This window comes from Calliphora vicina, chromosome 4 (assembly GCF_958450345.1).
Source record: "Calliphora vicina chromosome 4, idCalVici1.1, whole genome shotgun sequence".
NCBI classification, from domain to species: Eukaryota; Metazoa; Arthropoda; class Insecta; order Diptera; family Calliphoridae; genus Calliphora; species Calliphora vicina.
In genome coordinates, this window is record NC_088783.1 from 42,825,408 (window position 1) to 42,849,200 (window position 23,793).

At 30.7% G+C, this 23,793-nt stretch overlaps 1 protein-coding gene across 4 annotated transcripts in view; it reads left to right on the forward strand.

Annotated features, from left to right (window-relative positions):
- The window catches only part of LOC135959249 (anoctamin-2), a 43,936-nt gene extending 25,685 nt beyond the window's left edge, over nucleotides 1-18,251 (forward strand). For 3 of the 4 annotated variants that reach the window (XM_065510361.1, XM_065510360.1, XM_065510362.1), the window contains exons 3-12: nucleotides 7,310-7,549; nucleotides 7,628-7,788; nucleotides 13,003-13,171; nucleotides 13,309-13,364; nucleotides 13,431-13,589; nucleotides 13,664-13,824; nucleotides 16,060-16,304; nucleotides 16,368-16,989; nucleotides 17,051-17,538; nucleotides 17,595-18,251. In XM_065510361.1, coding sequence (XP_065366433.1) covers nucleotides 7,310-7,549; nucleotides 7,628-7,788; nucleotides 13,003-13,171; nucleotides 13,309-13,364; nucleotides 13,431-13,589; nucleotides 13,664-13,824; nucleotides 16,060-16,304; nucleotides 16,368-16,989; nucleotides 17,051-17,538; nucleotides 17,595-17,939 — 2,646 coding nt within the window. In that variant the 3' untranslated portion in view covers nucleotides 17,940-18,251. Of the gene's footprint in view, nucleotides 1-7,023; nucleotides 7,149-7,309; nucleotides 7,550-7,627; nucleotides 7,789-13,002; nucleotides 13,172-13,308; nucleotides 13,365-13,430; nucleotides 13,590-13,663; nucleotides 13,825-16,059; nucleotides 16,305-16,367; nucleotides 16,990-17,050; nucleotides 17,539-17,594 lie in introns of those variants that run through there. The other variant, XM_065510364.1, reaches the window with a different exon arrangement.
- Nucleotides 18,252-23,793: the final 5,542 nt, after the last annotated feature.

Below are 23,793 nucleotides of genomic sequence, written 5' to 3' on the forward strand. Positions count from 1 at the left end.
TTTTAATTTAAACTATAGTCAGTCTACGCCATTTCCAATTACATATGTTACAGAATTTTCCAATTGTATTTCAGAAATTTTCATTAGTATTGCTATAAGAATTTTCTGAAATAAATTTGGAAATTGCTGAAGTTTAGTTAGAAAATACTGAAATACAATTGGAAATGGTGTAGGTAATAGTTTTATATTAAATTACTTAAAATAATGCAAGAGTAGAGAAATTATTTAAAAACTATATTTTATTTTTATTTATATACAACATACAACATTTTGTAATTTATTTAAAGTTTAAACAATTGGTTTTGAATACAAATATTTAGATGTGAGGACCCGCAGAACAAAAGGTACTTTTTTGAAAATTTAAAAATTTTGGGAAATTAATTTTTTCTAGAAGATTTTAACACAAATATTATAAAAATACCAAAAAATCTATTTGTAAAAAAATTCGAAAAAGTACCTTTTGTTCTGCGGCTCCTCATGTAGGTTAACTAGTTTAAAAGTAATTGGCAAGAGAGGCGGGAAATAGGAATTCCCTCCCCCCCAAAACAGCAAAGTTTTCATATAAAAAAGTAAAACAAATTTAAATATCCTCACCCCCAAATGTTAACCTGGATTCGCTCTTACTATAGTGTATACGTAAAATATTCAAACCCATGAAGTACTTACTTACAATCTATTTTTGAATTTCAGCAAGGTCAAAATCCATTTTAGACCCAACGTTCCTAGGGCAAAGTTTCTTAGAATTCTTTATATTTTTGTGAAAAATATTGTATACATATCTATGTTTTTGATTTCGTTTGTAATTTTCACATTTCGTATAAAAAATTATTTTATTTTTCAACGTAGTCTCCTTTGAGCTCTGTGCACTTGGTCAAACAGTTCCCCAAATCTAGTTCCCTTTCAAAAAACTAGATTTGTCGAGAGCATCAAGTGAGATGATTTCATCGTTAGAGTCAAATCTCTCCGCCAAAACATTTCTGCAGATTAGAAAACAAGAAATAGTCACTCCGGGCTAAAAAGTGTGGAAGAGGGATCATTGATTTCTGCCATGGAAACTGTATAGTATTTATCAAGATTAGGCTTTATTTTAGTAATGAATTTTTCCGCTTAATGAGTAGACGAAATTCTCTTTTTACCAATTTCTCCTCAAGTCACGAGGTTATTTGATACCAATGGCTGTCAAACACAAACTAACCGATGCAGCTTGTTAAAATTTCTTTTCAAACTTTGTGGAAGAGGGATCATTGATTTTTGCAATGGAAACTGTATAGTATTTTTCAAGATTACGCTTTATTTTAGTAATGGATTTAATAAGCAGACGTAATTCTCTTTTTTCACAATTTCTCCTCAAGTCACGAGTTTGTCTGTTATCAATGGCTGTCAAACACAAACTAAATGATACAACTTGTTAAATTTTTGACAGGAGTCAACTGACAGAGCATCGACTTCGCTGTATGTTGCAATCAACTTTCCGATGTCCTTAAATAACCTACAAACTATTTTGATATTTAAATATATCGGGTATGGTCCTAGTTCAGTTGCTATTTCAAATCTGGAAAATCGACCCAAAAATGGCTGAGATATAATCAAATATCACGACTTTCTTCATTTTTGACCTTTATTTTGAAGTCATGTACATGGAAAATATGAAATATCAAATGAACGTCATTTGAAAGATCTTTAAACCGACATATATAACTTCATAGATATTCGAACCAAAATGTTCGCATAATCTGGGCCAATGCTCGCATCAAACAAATCAATTGCATTCGGTTCAGGTTCCCTGTGATGGTCTCGCCAAATTTCAGCAGCTAATAATATATATGACCCTTTTAGTCAAACAAAATACAGAGTATTGCCTTAGAGCAGTGGTACCCAAACACATACCATCAAAGCTGTGATTGTGTTGATAAAGCAGCGGAGAATTTGATTTTGTTCTCTGAGATGAAATCAAAGCAACAAACACTTGATCATTATAAGAAAACACACAAGTAAGCTTATAGTGTATGTGTATCAAAGTAACGTCGACAGAATTTTCTTGCCCTATTACGCGTGCTAGGGAATTGTGATTTTGGGCACCACTGCCTTAGAGCCATTGATATTTGGATTTGGTGTTTGTCTGGTTTGTCTGGGCTTCACATACGATCTCTTACTCTTCGGGTTATCATGATGGATCCATTTTTCATCGCAAGTAATAATACGGTGCAAAAACGATTTTCTTTTATAGCGTTCAAACAGCATTTCGGACATGCAAAATCGTCTTTCAAGCTCTCTCGGCTTCAATTTGTATGGTACACAATTTCCCTGCATTCGGATGAATCCTGCAAGCGTTTTTAAACTGCTGCTTGAGTTGCTCCCAATGATTTTGCAAGCTCTTGTTGAGTTTGACTACAATCTTCATCGAATAATGCCTCCAATTCTTGATCTTCAAACATTGTTGACTGGCCTGGGCGATCTTTATCTTCCTTGTCAAAATCTTCACTTCTGAACTGAACAAACCATCTCTTGGTCGTTGAAACCGATTCACCATAGACTTTGGTGAGTCATATGCAGGAAGTGAAGAAAAACTTCCCACATATGACACTTTGTTTTTTCGAAGCAAACAAAAAATAACTTTGTTGTTCAATAACTAAGTGAGAATAAAGGACAGATATTTGGCCTTCAAAACTACATATAAGTTAAAAAAACTGCGTTCAAAAGATACAGCATCTATTGTAAATCCCGCAAAAAGAGCCCATTTTGAAAAAAATAAAAAAATGTATCCCACTAATCGATCAAAAAGTTTTCTTTTGAGAAAAAGATCAAAATGCTTTTGATTTTGGAAAATAATTTTAAAAATTTGCATGAGAAAAAACATCTGTTTGGCCAAAATGTAAAATTTTTACCCCTTTAACTCAGACAGTTCTTGGCCGATCTTTTCGAAAATGGTTTTGAGCATAGAGCAAAAAAAAGGGCCCATTTTGGAAAATAAGTCAAAAAAGTTTTTGATTTTGGCAAAAAAAAAAATCAAAAATTGTATATCTTGAATTACAATACATTTATTTTGATATATATCCCACTCGCATCCCTCTTAGCGACTAAAACCCTCTTAAAGGAATGGACCTAAGCTTTCTTTTGAGCGAAAACAAAATTTAAAAAAGGCCAATTTTGGAAAAAAAAAGTTAGATTTTGCAAAAAAATTTAAAAAATTTTATATTTTGAGTTACAAAATATTTATTTTGATAGATATCCAACTCGCATCCCACTAAGCGACTAAAAAGGTCGTCAAGGAAAAGACCTAAGCTTTCTTTTGAGCAAAAAAAAAAATAAAAAAGGGCCCATTTTGAAAAAAAAATGTCAACAAAGTTTTTGATTTTGCAATAAAAGTCATAAATAGCTTGTTTTGAGTTACAAAACATTTATTTTGATAGATATCGAACTCGCATCCTACTAAGCGACCAAATAGTTCTTCAAATAGGCTTTCTTTTAAGAAAAAAATGGCTCATTTTGAAAAAAAAGTCAAAAAAGTTTTTGATTTTGGGAAGAAAATATGAAAACTTTTTTATTTTTTTTTTTTAATATTTTTTTTTCGAAAGATTGAAGAAATAGCTATCTAAACTATTTGGGACACATTTTGCTAAGAACAATAGGTAATAAGTTACATGGATGAGAAAAAACACCTATTTGGCCAAAGTGTCAAATTTTGACCCCCTTCCCCTATAACTCTGAGAGTTCTTGACCGATCTTGTTGAAAAATTGTATTTGAATTACTATCCAATAGGTCTAACCTTGGTTCATTTGACATGAAATCCGCCATATATAAAAAAAAATATTGTGCATGATTGGACACTCGTAGATTCATGGATTAATATATAGGGCTAAGTTTATAAAAATTGGACAATTATACAATTATACACAAAAACGTAAATATATTTTTACTAAAAAATTTACCAAAACTTCAATTATCTCTTTAGATATGTTTTTAAACGTGTAATGTTCATATTTAAAGAAATCTTTGGTACAATGGAAGATTGCTTTTTTGTTACATCATTTGTTTAAGGATGATTTTGATTACTATATCCTGTTTTAATGAGAAACTGATTTCTAGAAAAATGTTTAATATCCTCTAATCCATATGAGATCTAAATCGTTAAAATCTGACTAATAGATCTAAAGTTATTAACAGTTTTTCTTTAGATACATTTTACGGTTCAAAACTTCATTTTATTGATCGACATTGTCGTCCCTACTAGTGTAATGATAAACTACAGTTCGCTATCAACAAGTGTAGTGTCTAATATGCTAGGGCTTAATGCATTATGTCTTCCTACTTGTTTTGTTATATGCAAATTTTAAATAAATGTCTAAAAATAAAATTTTTGCTTAAATAAATAATAAACAATAATTAAAAATTGTTTTAAATAATGCAAACATAAACAAAAGAACATCAATCAGTTTGCAAAGATAATATTTGTTTATAAACAAAGTCATTGAAACCTGTTAACAACACACCCCAGAATAACAAAATATTTAGGAAGTAAATCTAAATGCTTATTCATAAACAAGAACAGAACAACAAGAAAGAAAAAATCTCAGAATATGAACTGAGTATGTATTTATAAAATAAACTACTTGTGTCCATAATTTTATTTTAATGCTACTTGTGGGTTATTAGAGGCACTCATATTTTCAGATACGATCCACACACTAATTTTGAGTAGCCGGCAGAGAGCGACCACGAGTTGTTTAAAACAGGGATGGAAAATTTAGTGATATTGAAAATTGTTGAGTAAAAATACACGCGATTAAAAAAAGCATTTATAAATACTGTTCAAATTAATTGCAATTAAAACAAGTAAGAAAATATATTCGGTCAAGCCCGGCCACATAATACCCTACAGAGAGTATGAGCAAATCATGGTTCTATTAAAATTTCAAGAATTTTCTTTTCGTTAGTGATTTTTGGAAGTGGGCGTTATGAACAATTATTGACCGATTGCCATGAAATTAGGTCACCTCATTTATCTCTATATGAAATTTATTTGTGTTAAATTTTATGTGGATACAAACATTTTTAAAAACCGAAATCTTTTATTATTAAACAAACTAATACATATACTTTTGAAATCGATTTCTTCCGATCGTTCTATTCAGACACAATTTTTCAACAAGATCGGTCGAGAACTCTCTGAGTTGGACGGGGTAAAAATTTAACATTTTGAGCAAGCGGGTTTTTACTTATCTATTGTTTTGAGCAAAATGTGTCCCAAATAGCTTAGATAGCTATTTCGTCAACATTTCTAAAAAAAAATTAAAAAAAAAAAATATAAAAAATTTGGAAATTTTTTTTCGTAAATCAAAAACTTGTTTGACTTTTTTTTCCAAAATGGACCATTTTCTTCTCAAAAGAAAGCATAGATATTTTCCTTGAAGACTTATTTGGTCGCTTAGTGGGATGCGAGTTGGATATCTATCAAAATAAATGTTTTGTAACTCAAAACATACAATTTTTCACTTTTTTTTTTGCAATATCAAAAACTTTGTTGACTTTTTTTTTCAAAATGAACCCTTTTTTATAGTTTTGCTCAAAAGAAAACATAGATCCATTCAATTAATAGCTTTTTGTTTGCTTAGTGGTATATCTATCCTATATATCTGGAAGGAACAACAGGATGATTTTTATTTTGAAATTTAAAGTGGGCGTGGGCGTGATAGTTATTATGGAATATCTGGTAAATCGGGTGAACTATAATTGAGAAAGCCGCAAAACTTCGCGGAATTTACTTCGGTACCACTGTGCGCTTCTTGGCTGAAAATGGATGGAATTGGAAAAATGGGCGTGGCACCAACCATATCAAGTAAATAGTTAGTTTGGAACATCTGGAGAACTATAATTGTATCTGAGAACTATAATTCTACCTTATTACTGTACATATTTTGGCTGAAAATGGGTGGTATTGTATTAGTGGGCGTGGTACATCCAATACAATGAAAATCCTTAATTTCGAATATCTCAAAAACTAAAATCGTAAAAGTATTTAAACTTTGTACGAATTAATTTCTTATAACATTTTTGAATGAAAATGGGCGGGATTGTATTATTGGGCGTGGTAACTATCAGACAAAGTAAATAGTTATTTTCGAATATCTCGAAAACTATAATTGTGAAAGCCTTCAAAGCAAATACGGCCAACAGATTTATATGCAACAGATTATAAATGTCCAATAATTTTCTGAGGGGGACCTTGTGTGGGGACTAGGAACAAATGCTCCCCGATTTTCGCTATATACAGTATTGCCTTATAATCAACATATTTATGGCAGCTCAAACAGTATTCCGGGGAAAATTTTGTATGGGGGCTAGATGAAATCGTGGACCGATATTTCCCTTTTTCAATACCAATTTCAAAAAGCCAACTTCTTTCTTTTGTGTCCCATCGTATTTTCTACAGAAAAACAGATGTACGGACACAGCTAGATCGTCTTCGAATCTTATGAGGACCCAGAATATATAAACTTTTTGGGTCTACGAGCAATATTTTGATATGTTACAAACGGAAGGACAAAATTCATATACCGCCATCTTTTTTGATGTTGGGTATAAAAAGTAACACTGTGGTTTGAGATCATTACAATTTCATAATGTCAATTTTCCATCCCTGCTTTAAAGTATTAAACGCAAAGGGTGACTGTGTTTATGTGTGACATTGTAGGGAGAAATATGTACAGAGTCAAATGGGACAGTAGAGACGATCAAGATTTGTATACAGAGTAGAGTAAGGTGACAGATGAATTGACATTGTAGGGAGAAAGAAATTTGCTCAAAATAACTAGGAATTTCAGAAGTGAATGAAGCATTAAACAAGTAGCACATTCAAAAATTTTGTGGAGTTTTTCTTTAAGTCATTTTTTGTTTGCTTTTTTTGTTTTGCTGATCTGTGAATTTTTTTTTTGTTGTTAAACACCATCAATAACAAATAAATACAATAAAAAAGTGAATCATATGGAAATGTTTGCGTTTTAGTTAATAATTTAATTTTTTAAATATGATTGCTACGGAACAAAACTTTAGCTAGAAAAAAAATAAATAAATAAATTTAAAATCTCAAAATATGGGAAATTGTATAGAGAGATTTTTCGATGCAGAATTAATAGAAATAGACATACAAGTATACCTACATATTATATTATTTTGTTTTTATAAAACTATATTACACATTATTAAATTATTTTTAGATTTTTATTTAGCTTTTTTAAAATAATATTTAGTTTAAAAAATATTTATCTTAAACATAATAAATCTCTATAAAAATTTATTGCTTAATCTTAGACAAGACGACGCTTCCAAGATGGCCAACGTATTGTTGATTTTGTTTTGGCCTTTAGTGGTTCCGATCACAAGCTGGATAATATTAAGAAACGTGAGATATTCGAGGCAAATTTAGAAAGAGAAGGTCTTCACCTGGAACGTGATAATACTCAACGTATACATTTCATTAAGATACATGCCCCCCATGAAGTGTTGTGTCGTTATGCTGAAATTCTTAGAATTAAATTGCCCATGAAAAAGGTGAGTACAGTGACATTACATTGTTTGGAATAATTTAATAAATTTATTGTTTAATTTGTGTGTTTTGTTTTCATATAGATACCCGGTCAAGATCAAATCTATGATGATGAATTTGAAGTGAGTGATAGTATAAGATCCTGCTGTGCTAGAATATTTAAATCTGTCCAATTGAATCCTGAGAAATTTCCACCTAAACCAAAACGTATTTATTTTGAATTTCAACGTAACTATGAGCATTTGTAAGTAAACACATTTAATTTAATAAATTCAATTTAATATGAATAATATTGACTTTATGATGACAGAAATATAATTGTGGGTCACATTATTGGGTTTTTTATACCCTACACCACCATAGTGGCGAGGGTATAATGCGTTTGTGCAGATATTTGTAACGCCCAAAAATATTAGTCTAACACCCACCTTAAAGTATACCGATCGACTTAGAATCACTTTCTGAGTCGATTAAACGATGTCCGTCCGTCCGTCTGGCTGGTCGGCTGGCTGTCCATGTAAACCTTGTGCGCAGAGCACAGGTCGCAATTTTGAAGATATTTCGATGGTACTTATTATTTCACCTAGCCCCCATACAAATGTCCTTCCGAAATTGGACTTTATCGGTCATAAATGTTTAATTTATACATGTATCTCCACAAATTTGGCTCCAAATATGTTTTATATACACAAAATTCATGTCGCCAAATTTTGTTACTATCGGTCCATAATTAGTCATAGCTCCCATATAGAACCGCTTCCGAAAATCACTTTAACGTGCATAAATCGCTTAAAAATGCTGGTATACACACAAAATTCAACATAGTTAACTTTAATATAGACATAAATCACACGACCTAATTTCATGGTGATCGGTCATTAATTGGTCATAGCTCCCATATAAGGCCCACTTCCGAAAATCACTCAAAAATATAAATTATTGAAATTTTAAAAGAAAAATGTTTTTGATCTTTTACTTAGTGTAGGGTATTATATGGTCAGGATTGACCGACCATACTTTCTTACTTGTTTTTTCTTTAAAACGTGCATGCAAATGTATTTTTTAAATTTAATTGTTCTATTTTCTATAAGGCATTTAATTACAGTATTGTATTCACTTCCATTATCTTTTGATAATCCCTTTCTTTTAAATAAATTGCTATACGTTTTTAAAGCAACTGTTTATACCACCAGAATTTCAACGACAAATAAAGCACAATAATCAGCCTTATTCAAGAAAACACGCACTGTCACTTCAACAGGGTTCAAAGGGAATTCAATCGAAATAAGTAAGAGTGTTTTATTTGGCAGTGCCGAATCTTCTATACCCACCATAAATATGTGATAATACAATATTTTTCTGATATAGGGGTACCCCCCATGTAGGGTCAATTATGGACCGATCCTCACAAAAGTTGGTAGAAAGATTAAGGTTCATATAGAACATTTTTATGTCTAATTTAATTATTATAATACAATTATGCATGTTCAAGTAATTTTCAGAGGGGGACCTTGTATGGGGACTTGGGAAAAATGATGCCCAATTTCCGTCATACTTAACAATATAATTTCAGAGTACTTAGAACTAATTTGTGCAAATTTTATCAGGATTGTCGCAAAATCAACATATTTATGACTGCTCAAATTGTATTCCGGGGGAACATTTCTATGGTGGTTATGTGAAATCATTTACCGATATTGCCCAAACATGAGAAAGCAAGGAAAGTGACAACTGGAACAGCTCAGAATTATATAAATAAGTGCGCCAGATCTGTTTAATTTTTCATTAAATTATTAGTTTGTATGTAATAAATAAATTATTACATTTAATAAGAAGCTTATTATTATGAGTGTGGTACAGCAAAATGTTTACGAAAATAATTTTCTTATAAGCGATAAGAAAATGAATTCATATTTGTAATATTTAAATTAACACATAAATTGTTGTGGTATACATATATTGTAGAAATATGTAATGCTAAACTTATTATAATAAGTATTTGTATATAGTTGGTCATGTAAAATTGCCCTCACGCTATTTTCAGACTGCGAGAAACGGTTATTCGAAATTTTTTTTTTATATATTTGTTAAAAATTAAATAAAACATACAATACTATTTCTTTGGATTATTTTTGTAAGAAAAATATACATTCCCATTATTCATTGCACACGATTTCATGTATTATACAGGATTTTACTTAATTTATATTAACAAATACCAATTGCAATCTAGAGTTAACGCCACTAATGTCACAAATCAGAACCCAAAAATTCAGAAATATAAACTACTTACTGAACCCGGTCCGCGTTGCTGGCCTTTAGAAAACATCTGTTTTATATTGCATCTCGGTCTCGATTTTAATATACAGTGTCGGAAAAAGTCGGTAATCCAACATTCAATGTTAATACATGTGGTGGCATTTCGGCTGGTTCCAATGAATTCAATAATTCAGTAGGATAATTTACGACTTGTTCTTCGTTCATTACTGTGTCAAACGATTTGTATTTTATTGTTTCGCCAGGCACTTTCAATTGTATTTTGTCATCGAGCTTGTTAACATCATAATTTTTTTATTAAAAGTAGATTTCATATAGCAATGCACCTAATATGCAAGAGTAAACAAAATTGTTTATCACAGACCGAAAATCAAAAATCTGACATTACACTGTTTTTTTTTTCTGAAGATTCCGTGAAAATTTCATCAAAATCGGTCCAGCCATTTTTGAGTCCATACGGAACATACATACACACATCCATTTTTATGAAATATTTTTATGGCATTAGCGGTAAAATGTAAAAATTGGATTTTTACATGCCCCTCCGCCCACAGACCGAATATCAAAAATCTGGCTATACAGTGTTACCCGCTGGGCTATTCTGAAGATTTCCTGAGAATTTCATCAAAATCGGTCCAGCGGATTTTATATATATAGGTGGCATTAGCGGTATAATGTAGAAATTTGATTTTGCCACACCCCTCCGCCCACAGACCGAAAATAAACTTCAGGGTGTTACCCGCTAGGCTATTCTGAAAATTTCCTGAAAATTTCATTAAAATCGGTCTAGCCGTTTTTGAGTTCATTCGGATCATACATCAATTTTTATACATATAGATGAAAAATGTTTGTATGAGAAACTTTGAAAATCTTCTTTACGAATGGACCTAATGTAGTATTTTAGGTGTCTAAAACCATATTCAGAAAATTTCCTTTCCAATGATACAAGTTTGGAGCTAATCGGTTGGAGGGTCTCAGAGTCTATAACGGACATATGTAGAACATTTTTTTGTATTTTATATATATAGAAGAAGAAGATAGAATATAGAAGATAAAAATGTTATGATATCCTAAAGTGATGCCTTTGAAAATCTGTAATGTTACATGGGAGTTAGGACCAACTATAAACCGATTTTGCCTATATTTGATAAAACAATTTCTGTGTTAATACTTGAGTTAATGACATTCGAATGTCATTGGGTATTTGATTCATAAATCTTGGGTACAAACAAGCTTAGCTACCGATTCGAAACGGTTAGAACGTAACGGTACCGCTATATGGGATATTTTCAGTAACGGTTATATAGCCGGAAGAGTATTTTGGCTTATTTGGGTAACGGTATTTTAGCGGTAACAGTAATTTAAATGATCAATAATTTTTACAAAAATTTTGAAATAATTCAGTAGCTTGTAAACGATTGGAGATACCTTAATGAAATTCCACATAGTCAGTGCTGATATATTTTGAGTGGATTTGTACTAACATGGGCTGGTAGGTGGGGTAGTGACCAGTACACAAAGTTGCTCATCTCGGGCCTACAAAATTTAAACAAAAGTCACCAAAAATTCAGTTCTTATAGAACTTGAAAATATTTACAAAAAATGCGCATTGAGGCTGTCAGTGACAAAGTGTTGTAACCCTTTGGTATATTCAACTTACACCACTTTTGCTACAGTAATTTGTTATATTATGCCCTGTGCAAAATATATTTCAAAAAAAATAAGCTTACCCCACTTTTGTATTGATATTGGTAATGCAAGGACTGTATATAACACCAGAACTACAATCAAAAAAAAAATGTGGTTATGCGCTGATGGTATCAATTGTGGGATATCTAATACATTTTTTTTGTCGAATATGTTTTGTATTTTTTGATGTGACGGATCTACATGGGCACTGTGGTTCCAAATCAAAATCTAGGTGGACAAACTTATTTGGCGCTCTTTTTATATAGAATTGGTGTCTCCGATTCCAAAAAAAAGTGGTCAATATAAACTTTTTTTCAGAAAATCATTAATAAATACATATTAAAAAAATACATGTGTTCATGTGTTTCTGAAACTAAATTTTTTAAAAGATCTGTATTTACTACATTAGGGTCTAGATATATAAAAATCAATAATAAAAAAAAATATTTCTAAAAATTCCATTCCATAAAAATTAAAAAAAAAGTATTTCGGCGGGTGCTGGCGGCTACAATTTTTTTACAAAGACAATCCCCAGAAGTTTCTTTAAATGATTTATAAAGTCATTGGTCATATCAGTATGTTTCAGATCCAAGTTTAAAGGACTATAAAAGGAAAATGGAGATGCCCATAAATATAAGATATACACTTAATAAAAGCCTATATCAATGTTAGTCTATGGTTTGAAGTATGAATTTCTATATGGTAAAACAATTGAGATATATGTAATTTAGCAAAGCAGTAAAATATTAAAAAAATTAACGAAAATGTGATTAAAAATTTTTTGAACTTCTGGCCTTCTGTCGAGAAAACGAAATGTTCAATTGAAAAACCAATTTGTATTGGAGGAGACCCGATTGTTAACTTTAGAAAAAACTTCGTTTTTTCAAATTCTGAAAATACCGATTTTTATAATTTTGTCCACCTAGATTTTGATTTGGAACCATATTGTATGGGGTAGCAAATTTTTTTTTAAAATATCTGTTGTATATTCGAAAAAAAATTTAAATAAAATATGAGATAAAATAAGACACCTTGATTTGTACACAGAGAAAACAGATTCGTAGTAGCAACCGAGTTTGTTGCCAATCGAATGATTCAGCCTTAGTGACCGAATTGTACAGTTGTAGCTACAAAATCTTAGAAGTGGTAACAAAAGTTTGGCTGCTTCAACCGAAATTCCGAATAATAAACCGATTCCAACTAAATTCAATCAGCTTCGTCCTTGGATAATAAAATAGTTTTGTAAAATTTAATCGAATCAACTTTGAAATTGCGATCTGTAGTTTTATAACTAGGTTTACATGGACAGACTGACGGACATCGCTTAATCGAAAAAATCGGAAGAACCAAGATTGAAAAACTTGTGTATTTTCTGCAATCTTTGGTGGAATTTATTATATATTTTTTTGGTTGCACTAATATATTCTTATTTATTTCAGAATTTATATGAAAATTAACTAATATTCTATATATTTTACATCAATTCTTACAGATTCGATTTCGAACAACCAAATTTCTTTGATGCGGGTACCCGAAATTATATTATTAATTTTATATTGGAGCGGCAAAATTTCGTAGAAGGCGAAGAGACACCCGATAATTTAGGCATAGAGAAATTATTAGCCGATGGTGTTTATGAGTCTGCATACACATTACATGATGTAAGTATAACAACTATAAAAATAAGGAGGGTATATTTTCTAAATCACTTTGAGAAATTTGTTGTAAAAATGGCTCTCAAAGTGAGGTGATGTTAATATTAACTAAAATTAAAATTAATTTTTTTGTGTATAAACAGGATACCGATCGTGATTTATTGTTAAGCGAGTGGGCCAATTTAAAGAAATGGAAACAGTGAGTAAAACCTATCTAAAATTTTCTCTCTTGAGTGCAGTTCTAACAATTAATTTTTTTTTGCAGTTTACAACCTTTGGATAGTATAAAAGAGTATTTTGGTGCGAAGGTGGCATTATATTTTGCCTGGTTGGGTTTTTATACACACATGCTGATACCGGTTAGTGTAATTGGAATATTATTTTTTATATACGGTTTTGTAACATGGAACTCAGATCCTATAAGGTGGGTTTTGTTGGAATTTATTTAATGACTTTTAATGTTCATTTAATAATATTTGAATTTTGTATACTTTTTAGTCGAGAAATTTGTAATGACAACAATGCAACCTTAATGTGTCCTCAATGTGATCGTCGATGTGATTATTGGCAGTTGCAGGCCACCTGCAATTCATCCAAAATGAATTATTTAATAGACAACAATGTAACAGTGGTATTTGCTTTTATCATGTCGATATGGGGTAAGTTTAAAGACTGTTTAAACAAAATTGGTTAAAAAATAAAAAAAAATTGCGAAGCTAGCTCACGTTATTTGGAAGGGCTCATAGTTTGGCAAATTTAAAAACTATATAATTTTTGACGCAGGCGGAATTTTTTAATGCCGTTTTTTTTTGTTTGATAGGCTTTTTGGTATATTAATTTGTATATTAGGTTGTGGCGGAATGTAGTTATGATGTCTAGAAAATTTATAGTTATTTTCTTAAGAATTAATAGCCATAATTTAAGTAAGAATTTTTTTTTTTTTCGAATTTGCATATGAAATTTATAACAAAATATTTAGTATTTATTGTATTATACAAAGTGGCGCAAAAGTAAACTTCCGATGTTTTTTGGCTGTAATTAAAAAAAAAATTAAAAACTTTGATTATTCTTGTGGATTATTTTTATTTGGTCTTTTAATTTTTTTTACATCAAATCGAGAATATGATGTCATGTAAATGTCCGCCGCCACAGTTGATTATCATTTGAGCCATTTTTATGGCATTTTCCATCACTTTGGTCAAAACTTCCGGCGATAGGTCCTCACATTCTTGACGGATATTGTCTTTAAGAGCTGCAAGAGTCTGTAGCTTGTTGACATAAACCCGCGACTTAAAAAAGCCCCACAAAAAAAAAGTCTGGAGCGGTCAAATCAGGCGATCTTGCTGGCCAGTGAAAATCGCCAAAACGGGAGATTAGGTTCCTGTTGGAACCACATGTTTTCCAATCCCAATTCATCAAGTTGCGGCAAAAAGAACTAGTTGATCAGTGCTCTGTAGCGCTCACCATTCACAGTAACCGTTTGGCCCGCGACGTCTTCGAAGAAAAAAGGTCCGATGACTGCTCCAGAGAAAACAGTACACCATACAGTGACTTTGAGCGGGTGTAATGGCTCTTCGTGGGTTACACGCGGATTTTCAGTGCCACAGAAGCGTAAATTTTGCTTATTTACATACCCGCTAAGATGGAAATGGGTCTCATCACTCGTGATTATTTTTGATGAAAAATCATCTTCCTTTTGGTGGTGATTAAGGATAGTTTGAGCGTATGTTAGACGCGATTGGCGGTCAGCAGCTAACAGCTGATGCACCGTCTGGACTTTGTACGGAAACATCTTCAAATCTTGTACCAAAATTTGCTGTAAAGACCGTCGACTGATACCCATTTGCGTTGCACGTCGTCTGGTCGATGTCGACGGCACTTCTATGACATCCTCGGCTACAGCAGCAATATTCTCTGCAGAATGGCTACTCCGGGGTCTGCCACGCCTGGCAGCATCTCGTATTGTACCAGTCTCTTCGAGGCGAGCGGCTAAACGTCGCAGTGTTTCACCAGTAGGCGTTGGACGGCCAGGAAATCTGCGACGAAATTCACGTTGTGCCAAAGTCACCGACCGATTATTGGTCAAATAAATAGTCAGCAATATTCCGCGTTCTGGAGCAGTGTAGCGTAACATTGTTTATTAACGTGTATTTCGCATGTGTTTACTATACAAATGTCAAAACAGAACAGACATTAGGGGCCAATCGCAAAATTTATAGCATTTTCTGATAGGAGGATTACTTTTGCGCTAACTCACACATTTTTAGACTGATTTCAAAATTTTAAACAATTATGAATAGACAAAGAATTAAGCTTTTTTCATGTATATTCCAAGAAATTGTTTAAGTTTTTATAAAAAGTTTAATTTTTTTTTATTTTCTTCGTAATTTTTTCAAATTCAACAATAGTTATTTTAAATTTTTTCTATGAAAACCAAATTTTGTTTTTACAGTCTTTTAAAGACAATTTTATATAGAAAAAAACGAGACATTAGTTGTTAAAATCGGTTTATATTTGCAAAAGTTATTAAACTTTTCGAAAAAATTTACCTTGTAAATTCAAAATTTTCGGAGCTAGCTCATGTTATTTGGAACGGCTCTGGAACCAGCTTTTTAACCAATGATTTTTGTTTGAAATTGTCACCTTCAGCTTTAAGAAGGAATTGTACAATTCCCAATGTATAATACTTAAATAGTTACATAGAAGTATTTTATAATCACAAGAGTGTTCCATAGAACTGGTTCCTGAAGTAATTACGACATCACTAGTTCCAAGGTTGTCATTAAAGAATCTGAAGTGGTTCTGATTACACTAGTTCTAGAACTAGTTATTTTAGAACAAGTTCTTTACATTTTAAATCAATTTTTATTTTATTTCTTTTTTACTTTATTTAGCTGTTTTATATCTCGAACTGTGGAAACGTTATTCTGCTAGACTGATACACAAATGGGGTCTTACCGGCTACACTCAAGATGTAGAGCATCCAAGACCACAATATTTAGCAAAAATACGTAGAAATAAAAAATTGGCCGAGAAACTGGAGCATGCCAATGAGAATAATGTGTTTGAGCCAGATGTGCCTTTTTGGACCACAAAGTTCCTGCCCAGTTTCACCAGCTACAGCATCATGGTTTTATTTGTAAGTTAGAAATATCTATTATATGGTGAAGAAATTATAAAATTTATTTTAAATCCGTTACAGATATGCATATCAATAATTGGCATCTTTTCCATGGTGGTCTATCGCATGGCCCAGCGTGCCTCACACAGCATCTTTGGCAATGAGGATTCCATGACCTATAAAATTATGTTCTTACCCATGACGGCTGGTGTTATAGATCTCATACTCATTTCCATACTCGACTATGTTTATGGTTCCTTGGCGGTAACGCTCACCAATTGGGAGTATTGTCGCACTAAAACCGAATACGATGAAAGTTTAACCATTAAAAACTATGTCTTTCAATTTGTAAATTACTATTCGTCACTCTTCTATATTGCTTTTCTGAAGGGCAAGTTTGTGGGTTATCCTGCTAAATATAATCGTATTTTGGGTTTCCGTCAGGAGGAGTGCAACCCTGGGGGTTGCCTGATGGAGCTGTGCATGCAATTGGTCATTATTATGGTGGGTAAACAGGCTGTGAATGCAATTGTGGAAATGTTGATTCCATATTTGACCAAGACTATTAGGAAATTCGGTGCTCGTTGTGGTATGCGCAAAAAGACCAGTGAAGAGAAATTGGTATCGTGCAATCAATGGACGGAAGATTATCATTTGATACCGTGGACGAATAACTCAATGTTTTCAGAGTATTTGGAAATGGGTGAGTAAAGGGAATGTAGATGAAATGTTTGTTTTTCAATATCTATTTTTAAATTTTTTAGTCCTGCAGTTCGGCTTCATCACCCTATTTGGTTTAGCCTTCCCACTGGCCCCTCTGCTAGCCCTAATCAATAACATCTTTGAAGTACGTTTGGATGCCATAAAAATGTTGAAATTTATACGAAGACCCATAGCTCAAAGGGCAAATGATATCGGTGTTTGGATGGGTATTATGACGGTGGTAACAAAAATTGCCGTAGCATCATGTGCCATGATTATTGCCTTCTCAACAAATCTTATACCAAAACTAGTCTACAAAACTGCCACACATGATGAAACGCTAGAGGGCTATCTGAACTTTACCTTGGCCTACTTCAATACCAAAGACTTTCAAATACAACCGATATTGGTGGGTTCACCCTATACGAATGTGACCTCGTGTCGTTATACAGAGTTCAGAAATCCACCCTGGGATGATAATCCCTATAAAAGGCCCATGATCTATTGGAAAATTTTAACAGCCAGATTGGCTTTTATTGTGGTATTTCAGGTATGTTTTGTTTTATTTAACTAACGAGATTTTTTCTAAAATTTTTCTATTTCCAGAATATAATTGGTGTTTTACAAACTGTCATAGCCTGGGCCATACCCGATGTCTCGGGTAAACTCTTGAAACGTATTAAGCGTGAGAACTTCCTATTGCGTGAGCATATCATTGAGTACGAAAAGGTGATGGCCCAGAAAGCAGCTGCCAAAAAACTTGTAGATAAAGCACATACAGTGGCTTCCAATATAATAAAAGGTGTCAATAATGCTTTGAATAATAATGGATTTTCGGATCCCATCGAGGAAGAGGAGGACGAGGGAGTTCAGTTACGTAAACGTAATGCCAATGCCAATCCCAATGCAAGTGAGCATGATCTAGATCATGATCACATAACACCAGTGTAGTTTTAGTTTTAGATGCTATAGTTGTTAAGTCACAAAATCAGTTAATTTTAATTTCATATTATTTCATTTAAATAATTTAACGTAATTTATTTTGTAAAGCCAACTAAAAGTGTTGTAAGCGTAACATATTCTAAATGTTTATTTTTTTATTTTAATTTGTTTAATATCTAAGTTTTTACAGTTTAATTAAATATTTATTTTGTATATAATTTTAAGTATGTACTTAAAGTACTAAAAGCTAACGAAATTATAACACAAATTGTTATTTTAAAAATATTAAAAGAAAATGTTAAATACACATAAATACATGAATACATATTAATTTTAATTTGCCTTGAAATACAGTACGACAGTTTGTACACACACACAATTTGCCTTATTTATGTATTAAAACATAATTAACTAATTAATATGTAATAGTTAATAACAAATGAAAACTAAAGAACAACAACAACAAAAACAGTCCATTTTAAATTAGTTTTAGTGCAATAGTTTATATAAATTTCAAATATTTTACATAAATTTAAACACAAGAAAATATGTACATTTAATTTAAATGATATTGAAACTGAGGGAGATTGAGATAATTTGCGAGTTAACTTTTTAATAAGATTTATAAATTTATTACCTGCTAACTAGAAATTAAATTATGTACTGACATCGAATAGTTTCGTTGGCAGAATCCATACCAAATTTTTTTTTATGTGTAGCTATTTTCATATTTGTCATATTCGTTTTCAAACAATATACAATATACAGAATTCCATTCCGATGAAATGTGTAATTAATTTCGCATTATGCTTCTTCAAAAAAAGTAAAACCAAAAGTTTTTTCGGAATGAAACCAAATTCAGTTTTCCAAGTGAAAAAACATTACTTTTGTTTTAATACACAAAACGTTGTCAAATTAAATAAAATCGGAAAAACATCAGTGTTTAAAAAACTAGACTACAAGTAGCAGTAGCAACGAAAAAACAGAAGTAGTCTAGTTAAAAAATTAAAAAAAAACTCGGAGTCAATCAATTACTACTACTGCTACTACCTTAATATTTCGGTAGCAGTAGTTGTAGTAGTACCAATAAAAGAAAAATTTAAAATTAGCAGAGTAATTTTGATTTAGCAGAGTAATTTGTTTTTTATTAATTCTGCTACTTTTAAAATTTAGTAGTAATTGAAGTAGCAGTTGAGGTAGTAGAAGAACTAGCAGTTAAGTACCAGTTGAGGTAGCAATAAAAGAAGTCAAAAATAAAAATCTTCAGCCAAAAAAGTATATTGTGTGTTGTTGTGAATGTATAATTGTGTAAGTTGGTCGTGTTGTAATCAAAAGTTCGGCTTTTTTGTTATACACACAGAAAACACGACCTTTCTGTAACACGAACATATGAGATGAATAAAAACGAAAAATTCTTTGAAACACTCTCAAAACAAAAACAATACAGTGCCTAATTCTGTAAATTTTTGTTATGACTGAAGATTTTCTTTTTTGACTACTTCTATTGCTACTTCTATTGCTACCTTAACTGCTGCTTCAACTGTTACTTAACTGCTAACTTACTGCTACTTCTAAATAATAAAAATCGATATAGAGTAGTAGCAATGATTTGTATTTTTATGCTACTACTACATTTACAATTCATGTTTTATTACTACTGCTCTGTTTAGAGTTCAATATTTTGAAGGTAGCAGTAGTTTTACATGCAATAGCTACATACACTTTTTTGAAGCAGTAGTTGTGGCAATAGTTAAAAATTTGTTGGTTATCGTAGCTTTTTAAACACTGAAAAACATAAGTATTAGATATTTTGGGATCAAATGGAATCTGAAGAAGCTTAAATTAAATCGATCGGTATAATATCTACGAAATTGAAACCATTCCGAACGAAATGTATGACATGCCTAATTATATTTTCAAAGGGTTTATCAAATCGCTGGGGTTTAAAATGGAGTCTCCTTACGGCTAAGAAATATGACGCAATATATTCAAGAATCGAGGGAAAATCAAATTTTATTTCCTCCAGCCAAATGTGTATGTTGTGGTTTTATTTTTGAGTCGCCAGAGGGAACTTTCGTACATTTGTTGGATTTGATTTTTGGTTACTAAAAAAATTGTTTTATTAGCTTCGAGTGTTAGTCTGCTTTTTCACACAATAAGTTTACTTGAATCAAGTCTCTTCGATTCCTTTTTAAACTTGCTCGTCTGTTTACACACAGCAAGTCTGTGTTCAATTTTCTATGTCAAAACCTAATAGACGCTAGTGAAAATGAGAAAACAAAAGAGAATTGAAGAGACTTGCCAATACAAGCAAGTGTGTACCCATCTTCTTTCTTCTTGCCTCTCTCTCCTATAAACTCAGACTTGCGGCAAGAAAACTTGCAGACTTAATAGCGATGTCAAATGAAATATAAGTAAGAGAGCTGCATTCAGCAGAGCTGAATCTTATATATCCTTCACCAAATTGTTCGTTAAAATAAAATCTTTAAATATTTTTAAATAAACCAAAAAAATTTTTTTTTTAATTTTTCAAATTTTTCTTTTTAATAATTTATTATTCAAAAAAATTCTATGGGAAAAATTAAATTTTTTTTTTTTAAATTTTTTAAAAACTTATTTTTAATTTATTACTGAAAAAAATATTCATGACAAAAAAATTTTGTTGAAAAAAATTCGGATATAAAAATATTTTTCCCGATTTTGACCCATTGTAGGTCCGACTTACTATGGCGTTTTATATTTTTCTCACGGTGCGCCTGTTGCATAATTTAAAAATCTCATGTGTCTCTAAAAAATATTGAATAAACCTATTTTACAGCAATTTCATATATGCTACTCGTATTACAATAAGATTTTTGGTTTAGAAGATATAGCCCTTCAAAGTTGACTGATTTTCAGTGTTCAAAAAACCATTTTTAAGTAATTTGGTTCGCTTTCAGATTCAGTATCTCGAAAACTATTTAACGGATCGTCATTTCTTTTAATTCTATTTATTAAGAAAATAATAAAACAAAAATATATTGTTTGCCTTGTATTTGTCCAAGTAAATCGATATTTACCAACTATCCAATTTTTCCATATTTCTCAACTTTGATGGAAAATAAAAAACTATAAATTTCTATATTTGGCATATTTTCAAAATAACTTCTTTGATTACTCCTTTACCTAATGCAAACATTTTCAGCTATATTCTTGCCCCATTTTTTGCTAGAGGTAAACATTTTTTTTCAAGAAAATTTTTTTTTAAAGGTAGAGGTAAAATTTTGAACAAAGATGGTTCCAAAAATAATATCATTAGATATCCATATTGTCTATATTAATGACTTAGTGATCCATATATATGTAAGTCACAAATTGGCCAAAAATTAAGGTTTTCCTAGTTTTTTCCTTATATCTCAGCCATTTGTGAACCGATTTTCTATATCTTAAAGTGAAATCGAACCGGGTCTATAGCGGATATATTGATGTATGAATTACGTATGTAAGTAATGGGGGCTGCGGAAAGTTGATTTCAACATAAAGACGGACGGCTGTATCTACTCCGCTATATACATATAACGATCCAGAATATATATATGTGTACTTTATTGAGTCGCAAATAAAAAATTTAGAAATTACAAATTTTTAAGAGAGGCCTGAACCTACCCTAAACCATGGTTAGAACACGGTTAAACCAACTAAATGGGTATGAACATAAGATAAATATTCAAAACTGTTTTTGGCTATAATAAAATTGGTGAAAAAACTTTTTCGGTATAAAAAAAATTTGATGATGAGAAAATCATCGTTGTTGGAAAAAACATTTTGGGGAAAACAAATTTTGGCAAAAAAAAATTTGGTGAAAAAATCGAGGTATTCGCGGTTTTTTAAAAAAACGAAAAAACCTTAAACAAATTTTAAAATGTTTTGAATAATGTAACAATATTTCACATTCTACTATGTTTTGGAGAATATTCCAATATTTTATTTTCCTATTGTATATATAACTACCACCTATTCATTGAATATAAAACAATGCAGACATTTCAAGCACAAAAATATTGCCTACTTTTAGGCATTTAATGAATAACTGTATGTGATATTGCTTGAAAGATATACTCTTTTTAAGTTCATATTTTTTTGGTGATTTGTAAATTGAAACCACATAATTTACTAGTTTTACTTTCGAGTAGACATATCCGCTACAATTTTTCGTTTCTGAACATTTCTTGTTTTTGAAACTACTCAATTTACGGAACAAGGACGATTAGAAGACTGGACAAAGTTTTATTTCCATTATCTTTATGGAACTTTAGTTATATTACAGACTCTCTATTGAATTGCATCCTATCATATCTCATAGTAGAACGCATTCAAACATGCTATTAAACAAATACAAACCGATGTTTTATTTCTGACTATTATTCTAATCTTCAGCACAGACGTTTTTAAAGTAATTTCAGTCATCATAGTTGCCAATTCCCTTCAGTTCTAAATAGCATTACTGTAAATACAATAAAAAAGCTTATTTTCAAATGCCATCAAAAATTATTCTAAAATTTTTCACAATCTAAGTTCTAATTTTTGTTAAGCTAAACAAACAACAAAATAGTTTCAAGTTAAATCTGTGTAAAACAACTGAAAGTAAGATTGTGAAATGTAACCTAAAAAACTGACTTTTTAACTTATAACTACAATAATAATTTCAATATAAAATACTTAAATAAATACACATCACTCAAATCAAACTATTTACTACCTAATTAATTATTAAAAAAACTAACACTGAACAAAATAACACAATAAATACAATCTTTTAAGTACCTTAAAAACAACTTTTTTTAAAAAACTGAATAAAAAAATAGTGTGTAATAAATAATTTAAACTAAGAAAATTGTTAAATAAATGCTTTTCTAAAAACCAAAATAATAATTTAATTAAGTAAAACAAAACAAAAAAATAACTGTAATTATAAATAAAATATTGTTTTAAGAAAAATTATAAAACTAAATAATAATTTTGCTATAATTTGCATTTAAAAAATGTGTTGTTAAAGTTTTGTAATTAAAAAAAGAAATTTAAAACAAAAGAATATAACTATAGAAAACTGTTCAACATTAACACAACAAAACATTGATATATTTTTTATAAGTAGTATAAAAAAATTTAATAGGATAATACAAAGAAAATAAAAAAAACACAAAATAATAATTATAATAATAGTTATAATAAACAGAGGAAATTGTTATCAAAAATTTAATAAAGTGGTTTTATTTAAAATTGTCAAATGTCCATAAACACTACTTCCTCAATCATTCCTCTTAAGCTGCCTTTACACTATCATATTTTACAACACAATTGTGTGATGGTAACAAACAATCTAAATTACACGGTGCAGCGACGGAAAAAAATTTGGAAATTACAAATTGGGCTTAAAAATTTCAGAAACACCCTCAAATTTAGAAGTTATTCTAAAAAAAGGTTTTCATTGATGTTTGTCAACTTATCGACCTGTAACTCAGTCAGTTTTTGTCCGACTTTAAATTTTCTAACGTGTTTGGAAAGAAAACTACTTTAAAATTGAGTGCATTGTTTGATATATTTTGATATGAAAGCTTATAAAAATTTATACTAATAAAGGAAATTTAGTTCTTAACAAAACGTGGTAATAATTATTCAAAAAATTTTCATTAACTGTTTTTTTAGTATTTTCTCCCCAAGCGCATATGAATAAAAAAAAAAACAAAAAACTAAAAAAAAATAATTTGAAAAATTTGTAATTTACAAGGTAAATTTTTTCGAAAATGTTTAATAACTTTTGCAAATATAAACCGATTTTAACAAGTAATGTCTCATTTTATCATTTCATCTTTAAAATACTGTG